Source organism: Aureococcus anophagefferens, assembly GCF_000186865.1.
Source record: "Aureococcus anophagefferens unplaced genomic scaffold AURANscaffold_28, whole genome shotgun sequence".
Lineage (NCBI taxonomy): Eukaryota > Pelagophyceae > Pelagomonadales > Pelagomonadaceae > Aureococcus > Aureococcus anophagefferens.
Window position 1 is genome coordinate 5192 of NW_008705587.1, and position 9105 is coordinate 14296.

Here is a 9105-nt window from a genome sequence, read left to right on the forward strand (position 1 = left end):
GGCTCATGCACCCCGACTCCGGGATCGGCGCGTTCACGACGGCGGCTAGGTCCGTCGCGAGCTTGACGGGCCAGCGCGCCGCGGCCGCGTCGTACGCTCCGGCCGTCGCCGCGCACGCCGCTTCCCCGCAGCGACGGTTCGACGAGACGAGCATCGAGTGGAGCCAGTCGAGGTTCGTCGGAATGGAGTCCCCGTGGGCGCGCCGGAGCTCCGCGTACGCGGCCAGGACCGCCTTGTCGAAATTATCGTCCTGGACTCGGTCGTTATTGTAATGGCTGACGGTGTGCGTCCTCGGCGCGACGGGAGCCGGCCAGGAGAACGTCAGCGTCGTCGGCCGGGCCGCCGACTTGAGCCGGCCCCGCAGTGTCTCCGTCCGCTCGCGGCCGACGCTGCTCCCACCAGCGATGGTATCGAGCTGCATGCCAACGCGAACGCCGGCGGCCTCGGCCGCGCCCGTCACGGCGATCACCTTGAGCCCCCGCTGCCCGTAACTTGAAGAGGTGTATGGCTCTTGGGACGCCTTCGAGAAACTCATGCCGAGGTCGGCCGACTGGGCAACAAAGGAAACCTTGGTCGCTTTCGGTTTCGCGGCCTCGGCGACCTCGGCCCGCACAAAGGCCAGCAGCGCGTCGTCCGAGCCGTGCGCGATGAGCACGCGGGCCGCACGCTTCCGGGCGGCGACGCCGTCGAGCGACGCGAGGCACAGGGCCACCGCGAGGTCCGGGCGGAGGGCCGCGACGCGGTCGACGAACGCCTCCGGCGCGCCCTCGAGAACCCCGCCGAGCGGCTGGGCCGCGATCGCGTCGAGCACGGAGTCGCGGAGCGAGGCGGCCGCGCCGCGCCGCGTCACCTCGTCGAGCGCCAGATCGAAGAGCGCGCCGCGCCAAGACGGCCCTTTCGCCTCCGCGCAACTCGACAGCGCTTCGACCGCGAGGGACCGGTCCGCCGGCAGCCAGCCGTCGGCGATGCCCGAGCGCACGGCGGCCGCGCCAGCGGCGACGTCGTGGGCGAGGAGCGCGGCGGCGCCGCGCGTCGCGGCGGCGACGGTCTCGGCGCCGCGGTCGAGCTCGACCGCGACGCGAGCCACGGCCGGCCACCGGTCCCAGAGCTTGGCCTCGGCGATCGCGTCGAGCGCGCGCTTCGCCGCCGCCGCGGCGCCGGCGCCGGCGTCCTCCGCGGCGATCGCCCGCAGCGTCGCCGCGGCGCGGTCGAGGGTCTGAGCAGATATCTTGTCGAGGGACCCATCGGTGGTCGGCGAATTCCTCGTCAGCCGCGCCTCGACGGCCGCGACGGCCTGCTGTCGCACCGCGGGGAGCGCGTCGCCGGGCGCCGCTTCGTGGCGCGCGACCTCGAGCGCAAAATCGACGAGTTCCATGCAGTGCTGCAGATTCACCGTGCGGTCCAGCGCACAGGCACCGGCCACGGTCTCCCACTTGTCGAGCCAGCCCCGCGCCAGGAGCTCGCGGATGTTTGACCGGGCGTTATCGAAGTTGTCCTTGACGCGCAGCGCGTTGGACCCGAGCGACGCTCGACCGAAGCATCGCCGCGTCGATCGCGCGACGAGCTTCGCGGCTGCGGCGTTCACCGCGGCGAGGAGGACCGGCTTTGACTCCGGCGCCGCGGCCATCGCCTCGGCCAAGTCGTCGGCGGGGAAAGCGTTCGTCGGGCGGAGCTGCACGAGGCTCGCGCAAAGAGCTGGCCGACCCGCCTTGGCCAGCTCCACCGCCCGATCGGTCAACTCGTCGAGCCGATTGTTGGTCTCATCATCGAGCGCACGCGCGATTGGGGACTGGTCCGTGACGGCCCTGGGGCAGGTCCAGGTCCCAGGACCGACCTTGACGGGCTTACCGGCCGGTTTGATGATCTTCGTGGGCCGATATCGGACTTGAGCCTCGACCAGGCCGCCCGCGACGCCCACGAGCAGCGCCTCGCGGATGTTCTCCGGAAGAGATTCGGCGCGGTCCAGGAGCAGGTCGACCGTCTCCTCGAGCCGCTCACCGACGAACTCGACCGCGTCGGGCAATGGATTCTCATCCACCGCGCAGCTGCATTCGATATCGCGCTCGTTTTCACAGTCGTAGCAATCCCAGCTGCCGCAAGGGCACTCGCCGCGACCGTACGGCTCTGGTTCGCAGCCGCAGTCCTCGCCGTTGACCCAGCTCTCGCGAGTGTTCTTCACCTCCAGCTCCGCCTCTTCGAACGCCTCCTCGGCGTCCTCGCAGTACGCCGCAACCGCCGTCGCCGCTCGCTTCTCCTGCGCCACGATTGCCGGGTCGTCGTTGGGCGCCGCCGCATCGATGACGACCGCGTCGAGGTCACGGACGTAGGCCGCCCCGGGCGACGCGGCGCCCGCGCTCGCCGCCTCGGCGAGGAGGCGCGGCAGGGCCACGTCGAGCCCCGCGCCGCTCGTCGCCGGCGAGAAGGCGACGTCGACCGCGGCGGCTCGGACGTCGGGTAGAGCCAAGAGCCCGCTCCGCAGCGCGTCTATTTCGACGGCCTCCGTCGCGAGTTTGGAGAACGCGAGGGCCGCCGGCGTCATGAGGGGCTGGTTCCACTCAGAGTCGTCTTCGCTCCAGGACCGGGTCGGGTCGAGGCGCAGGCCCTCGCCGTCGCGGGCGGCCGCGAAGGCGACGTCGGTGCTGCTCAAGTACGACTCTCCGGTTTCGTCGGGCTTCCGCACGACGCGCCCGAAGACGACGCCGCGCGCCGCGTCGTAGAACACGGGCGACGCAAGCTTGAAGCAGACCACCTTCTTGGGAGGCGCGGGTTTCGGTTTCTGCTCGGTGCGCACGACCGAGGCTATCGCGGCCGGCAGCGCGAGCTTCTCGACGGCGGCCGCGTCCACGAGCAGGGACGCGGTCGCCGGCGCCGCGGTCGAGATCGCCGCCTTGAGGCACTCGTAGGCCGACGTCGTCCCCGCGGCGGCCGTCGCGACGGCGTGGAGGAGCACGTCGGCGACGGCCTGGGGCGCGAGCTTGGCGGCATCTGCCGCGACGTCCTGCACGCGAGCAACGTCGCCGGGCTTGTTTGCGGCGAAGCGGAGCAGCTGCAGCGCGGGGACCGAGTCCGCGAGCCCGACGCCCGCCCCCCAGTTCTGGTCTCCCTTGGTACGACGGCACGACGCCCGGAGGACGACGGCGTCGCCGGCCGCGCGGACCTCCACGGTCACGACGACCTGCTTCTCCCCGCTGCCGGTGACGACGCCGCGGAGCGAGTCGCCGTCCCAGCGCAGGGACGCCACGGACACGCCTTCCGCCGCAGCGCCGGCGAGGAGCCGCTCGACGAATTTGCTCCCCCGCGTCTCAGCCTTTGGCGCCGCGCCGCTCTGCTGGTCGTCGCCGCTCGCCTCGTAGGGCGAGTCGTCGGTCTCGGAGTCGAGTTCCGCCGCGACGAGCGCGGACGTGGCGCAGGGGTCGTCGTCGAAGTCGCCGACCGAGTCGTCGTCGTCGTCGCCCTCCGCGGCCTCGGCCGCGCGCGGCGCGCCCGCGTCGAGAAACGCCGCGACGGCGGCGTCGACGCCCGCGCGCGGCGCGGCCGACGCCTTGGCCAGCGCGCCGGCGAGGCCCAGCGCCCGGGCGACGCGGGCCTCGTCGCTCGCGGCGCCGACGTCGCGGATCGCCCAGGCGCGTCCGACGACTTCGACGCACGTCGCGCCGCCGCCGCGCCAGCGCGCCGCGAGGCGCTTGCCGTCCTCGGTGTAGGTCAGCGACGCGACCTCGAGGCCCTTCGTCAGGCGCAGCGCGTCGACCGCGTCGACCGCGAGGCGCGCTTCCGCCGCCGCCGGGGCCGCCGCCACCGTGCCCTGCGAGTCCAGCGGGCGCTCCACCTCCTCCATGGGGCTCGGTGCGGCGGCCGCCGCCACCGTGCCCTGCGAGTCCATCGGACGCTCGAGCTTCTCCTCCTCCTCCTCCTCCTCCTCCTCCATGGGGCTCGGCGCGGCCGCCGGCGCCGCCTCGGCGTCCGTCGGTTCCGCGGCCGCCGGCGTCGCCTCCTCTTCCATGGGGCTCGGCGCGGCCGCCGGCGCCGCCTCGGCGTCCGTCGGTTCCGCGGCCGCCGGCGTCGCCGGCGCGCGCCGCGCGGCGTCGAGCTCGGCCCGGAGCCGCGCGATCTCGCTGAGCGCCGCCGCCAGGTCCATATCTGGGGCTTCTTCGTCGACGAGCGTGAACGCCTCATCGTCGCTGACGAGGCGGCCCGCGCCCTCGCGCAAGACGCGGTCGCCCCGCAGCACGATCGCGTCGCCGGGCGAGACCGCGGCGGACTCGCCCTGCGCGAGCCGCAGGACGGCGCCGCCGTCGCGCACGACGCACGTCGGATTGACGCGGCCGCGCGAGACGACGCGCAGGCCGCCGGCGCCGTCGCGCACGAGCAGGGCCTGCTGCCGCGATACGAGCGGCGACATGACGCCGAGGCTCAGGCCACCGCCCTCGCGCCCGAGCATGACCTCGCCGTCCGGCAAAGGCGTGACAACGCCGCCGACGCTCCGCAGCGCCAGGGCGCGCTTCGGCCGCGGGTGCGGCGTCTGCGGAGCGATTTGGAGCTCCATAATTTGAGCAGCTCCAACGATTTTGGTAAAGTTGTCGGCACATTGAAGGCACCGAGATGTTAGCAGGATCCGCTACGAGTACCTCCGAAAACTTACTTCGCCGCGAAGGCCGCGAGCGTCGCCGTGTTCGCCGGGCCCTTGGCGCCCTTCTTGCGCTTCGTGTTGACCTCGCAGCCGAGCTCCTTGAAGCGCGCGGCGAGCGTCTTCACGGGCGTCTTGAGCTCCGCGGAGACCGCGTCCATGTCCGCCGTGCCGCCCTCGGCCTTGAGCATGGCGAGGAGGATGTGGGAGAGGAGCTTGGCCTTGAGCGCGGGCGTCTTGACGTACTTGACGCTCGCGCCGTTCTCCGACGCCTGCGCGTAGGCGCCGTAGAGGTGGCGCGCGACGTCCTCGGGGACGAGCTTCGACATCTTCATGTCGGCGAGCTTGAGCGTGCCGTGGCCGTCCAGCGCGTGGAAGAGGAGCATGTGGCGGAGCAGGATCAGGAGGTTCGACAGCCGGCCGTCGCCGGGGCCGAGCTTCGCGAGGCGCGCCCGCACGTAGGGCGACCAGTCCGCGGGCACCCAACTCTTCAACTTCTGCTCGGCCTGGACGTCGAGGCGGAACGCGCGCTGCTTGACGATGGCCGCGGTGACCGCCTCGTCGCCGAAGAGCGCGGCGTAGTCCTCGCGCGGCGCCTCGGCCGCGGGCGCGGGCGCGGCGGCGGCGGCGGCCTCGGCGGCCTCGGCGAGGCCCGCGACCGTCGACGAGAGCTCGTCGCCGGCGAAGACGGAGCCCGCGTCGACCATGTTCGCGACGCGCGCGCGTAGCTGCTTCTGCTTCTTCTTCGTCCCGAAGGCGTCCGCGAGCGCGATGTTGCGCTCGAGCCAGGACTTGTCCCGATCGGCGACGTCGTCGCCGCCCTCGACGCGGCACTTGGGCGTCGCGGCGACGGCGTAGGCCTCGCAGGCCTCGAACGTGACCTCGCCGGTGCTCTTGTCGTAGACGCCGAGCGCCCACCGCGCGGCGCCGGGCAGCTCGGCGACCTCGCCCCGGTAGCGCATGACGCTCGTCGCGCCGACGAGGGCGCCGTCGCCGGCCTCGTCGCGCAGCTCGACGCCGTCCATGCCCTCGTAGGTCAAAACCGTGTGCATGAGCTTGTGGGTCCCGGACCCGGCCCGGACCTTGGCGTGCTTGGGCATTTTTCGTCGGCGGCGCGGCTGGGGGCCAGCGGGGGTTTCACGAGTGCGCGGCTGGCGCGGCGGGCGCGGGCGACGACGGCGCGCGGCCGGCGCAGGACGACGCGGCTGGCGGCCGCTCTCCCAGACGGCAGCTCTCGCCGGATGGTCGCGATGGTGCCGTCTCCTTGCAGTCCATAGCCATATATAAACGAGCATGGCCGACGACGACACGGACCTCGCGAAGCTCTTCGAGAACGTGGAAAAACGGAAATCGAACGCGCTCGTCGACGCGGACCGCGACGCGCCCGGCGTCGCGCCGAAGCGCTACGCCCCGGTGGAGGAGGACTACGTCGTGGGCATCGTCGAGGACCGGGGCGCCGAGGCGTACCGCGTGGACCTGCTCGGCGCGTCCGTGCCCGGCAACCTCGGCGCCCTCGCCTTCGACGGCGCGACGAAGCGTAATCGGCCGCAGCTCGCGATCGGCGACGCCGTCTTCTGCCGCGTCGAGCGGACGACGCGCGGCGGCGAGGCGCAGCTCAGCTGCTGCGCGACGCGCGGCTCCAAGAAGGAGTGGATGACGGGCGCCGCGACCTTCGGCAAGCTCGCGGCGGGCGCCGCGTGCGCGGTGGCGTCCGTGTCGCCGGCGTTCGCGCGGCGGCTGCTCGCGCGCGACGCGCCCGTGCTCGCGGCCCTCGGCAAGCACGTGAAATACGAGGTCGCCATCGGCCACAACGGCGCCGTCTGGATCCGCTCGGGCAACACGCTCGACACGATCATCGTCTCGAACGCGGTCGAGAACGCGGAGCACCTCGACGAGGCCCAGGTCGCGCCCATGGTCGACCAGATCGTCGCGGGCATGCACGCGCGCACGACGCTGCTCGTCCACGGGCTCTCCTAAGCTCGGTTTTGCGGCGCCCCGGTGGTTGTCGTCGAGGTTCAACGTCGCAACTTGCAGTAGGCTTGCAGTGCTGCTGAAAGAGAGCAACCTTGAGCGTCTGGCGACCACCTCCGATGCTGCGCCCGTCGCTCCTCCGGACGGCCGCGCGCCGCGCGGGCCACCCGCGGCAACGGCGGTCCTACGCCCTGGCGGCGTCGCCGCGGTGCCTCCCGGCGACGCACGGCGACCGCCGCGGTCCGACGTCGTCGAGCAGCGCCTATTGCCGCTACGGCACGTCGCGCGGCCTGAGCTCGCGGGCGAAGCGCGACTACTACGAGGTGCTGGGCCTGAGCAAGGGCGCGAGCGACGCGGAGGTGAAGAAGGCCTACCGCCAGCTCGCGAAGAAGCACCACCCGGACACGAACCAGGGCGACCCCGACGCGACGAAGAAGTTCCAGGAGGCGTCCGAGGCCTACGAGGTGCTGAGCGACGCGGAGAAGCGGCGCGGCTACGACATGTACGGCCACGCGGCCCAGGACTTTGGCGGCGGCGGGCCCGGCGGGCCCGGCGGCGACCCGTTCGAGTCGTTCCGCCGCGGCTTCGGGGGCGGCCAGGGCGGCCCGTTCGGCGGCGGCGGCGGCTTCGGCGGCCAGCCGGGCAACGAGCAGTTCGAGGACCTGCTGAACGAGTTCTTCGGCGGCGGCGGCCGGCGGCGCCGGGGCCCGCGGCGCGGCGCGGACCTGCAGCTCGCGCTGCGCCTGTCGTTCATGGAGGCGGCGCGCGGCGTCGAGAGCAAGGCCATCGAGTGGCACGACGTCGGCCGCGACGGCCGCCGCGGCGACCGGCGCTCCGTCGACGTCGCCGTGCCGCCGGGCGTCGACACGGGCATGCAGATCCGCCTCAGCGGCAAGGGCGGCGCGGGCGACGCGGGCGCGCCCGCCGGCGACCTCTTCGTGCAGATCGAGGTCGAGCCGGACCCCTACTTCGACCGCGACGGCGCCGACGTCCACGTGGACCTCGAGCTCGACTTCGCCGACGCGGCGCTCGGCGCGACGAAGGACGTGCTCACGCTCGACGGCATCGTCGAGATCAAGATCCCGCCGGGCACGCAGCCGGACACGAAGCTCCGGCTCCGGGGCAAGGGGCTGCCCGTCATGAACAACCGGGGCCGCGGCAACCAGATCGTCCGCGTCCACCTCGCCGTGCCCCAGGCCCTCTCCCCGAAGCAGCGGGAGCTCCTCGAGGCGTTCCGCGCGGACGCGGGCGAGCCGAAGACGACCGCGCAGGCCGCGCTCGACCGCCTCCGCGCCTTCTTCAGCGGCTGACATTTTCGAACAGAAACGCGCGCTTTTAAACTAGCCAATGTAGCCATCGCGAGTAGCGAGCCTCACTATGTGGTTCTTCACCACCTCCATCACTGGTCTCTCACCATGCTCGGCAATGATCTCGGCGAACGCGGCAGCATCGGCAGCAGCCTCACTGCGCCCAATACCTTGCGCTCGATACAAGACCATGACCTTGCACTCGATGCGGTGCCCGCTGCGCCAATGCGCCTTCTGGCAATCGCGCGAACCTGCGATGGATCCAGAGTCCGGACGCAAAGCGAGACAGAAATGGACGCGGCGTTCGCACAGTATTTGCAGCGCTGGCAGCCACCGCAGACCTGGAACCGCGGCTGAATGAGAGAGCCGACGCCACCGCAGTACGCGCACGTACGGCGGCGCTCGGCGCGTCGGACGCGCGGGTCGGCTTCGAAGAGCTCGACGAATTCGAGGAAATCGCCGCGCCAGCGGGCTAAATCGAGCGGGGTTGTGTAACTTCCGCTAAGCCAGGAGCCTGCTGTGGGGTCCGCCCCCGCGGCAAGGAGCAGCTGCGCGACACCGAGGTAGTCACCGTCCCGCTCTCGAAGGTGAGGCCACTGGAGCGTGGCCATGAGCGCGGTGTGTCCACGAACGATCTGATCGGGCTCAGCACCCACGCGAAGAAAAAGCTCGACGAGGCGGCGGCGACCGATTTGCGCCGCCGCAATCAACGGGCTCCACTCCTCGATTTCGCAAGACGGGTCCGGGGCGTTCTCGGGATTGTTGCTCAGAAGAAGCTGACAGCCCTCCATAGCCACCTCACGAAAGCGCTGATCGGTAAACTGAGCTCCACGTGTTAAAAACTCGAACATGTCGTCCGCTCTGCCGCTTATACCCTGAGCGACCGCAAGGTCCCCTCGGGGATCCACAAAAGACTTCACCTGCGCGCGGCGCGGCGTGCCGCTCGGCGGCGCGTCCATCTACGTGACGCACCAAAAAATTTGCATGGGAGAGTTCGGCACGAGAGAACTTCCGGCCGCGGGCGCGGGGAGGGGCCTCGCAGCCCGGCGCCATGCTCGGCCCCAGCTGTGGGCTTCAACGTTGGCCTCACACAAACCGGGGCGCGAAGCATGGCTCTCAGTTTTTGCTCGACGCGAGCCACGACAACTGGCATCGCTGCAGTTCGCCACCTCACCACGGAAAAAAGGGATCCTCAGAGCGACC

At 71.7% G+C, this 9105-nt stretch overlaps 3 protein-coding genes across 3 annotated transcripts in view; 2 read left to right on the forward strand and 1 right to left on the reverse strand.

The window, feature by feature from the left end:
- Positions 1-5676, reverse strand: part of AURANDRAFT_66829 (hypothetical protein) — a gene marked incomplete at both ends in the record, with an annotated part of 10841 nt that extends 5165 nt beyond the window's left edge. Inside the window, 2 exons of the mRNA XM_009042227.1 lie at positions 434-4478; positions 4640-5676. Coding sequence (XP_009040475.1) covers positions 434-4478; positions 4640-5676 — 5082 coding nt within the window. The remainder of the gene's footprint in view (positions 1-433; positions 4479-4639) is intronic.
- A 241-nt stretch (positions 5677-5917) lies between these two features.
- On the forward strand, positions 5918-6601 carry AURANDRAFT_31793 (hypothetical protein; the record flags this gene model as incomplete). The annotated part of the gene is made up of 1 exon (XM_009042136.1): positions 5918-6601. The coding sequence occupies one exon, from the start codon at positions 5918-5920 to the stop codon at positions 6599-6601; it is 684 nt and encodes a 227-aa protein (XP_009040384.1).
- A 113-nt stretch (positions 6602-6714) lies between these two features.
- On the forward strand, positions 6715-7905 carry AURANDRAFT_59438 (hypothetical protein; the record flags this gene model as incomplete). The annotated part of the gene is made up of 2 exons (XM_009042137.1): positions 6715-6803; positions 6855-7905. The coding sequence occupies 2 exons, from the start codon at positions 6715-6717 to the stop codon at positions 7903-7905; spliced, it is 1140 nt and encodes a 379-aa protein (XP_009040385.1).
- Between the last annotated feature and the right edge of the window lie 1200 nt (positions 7906-9105).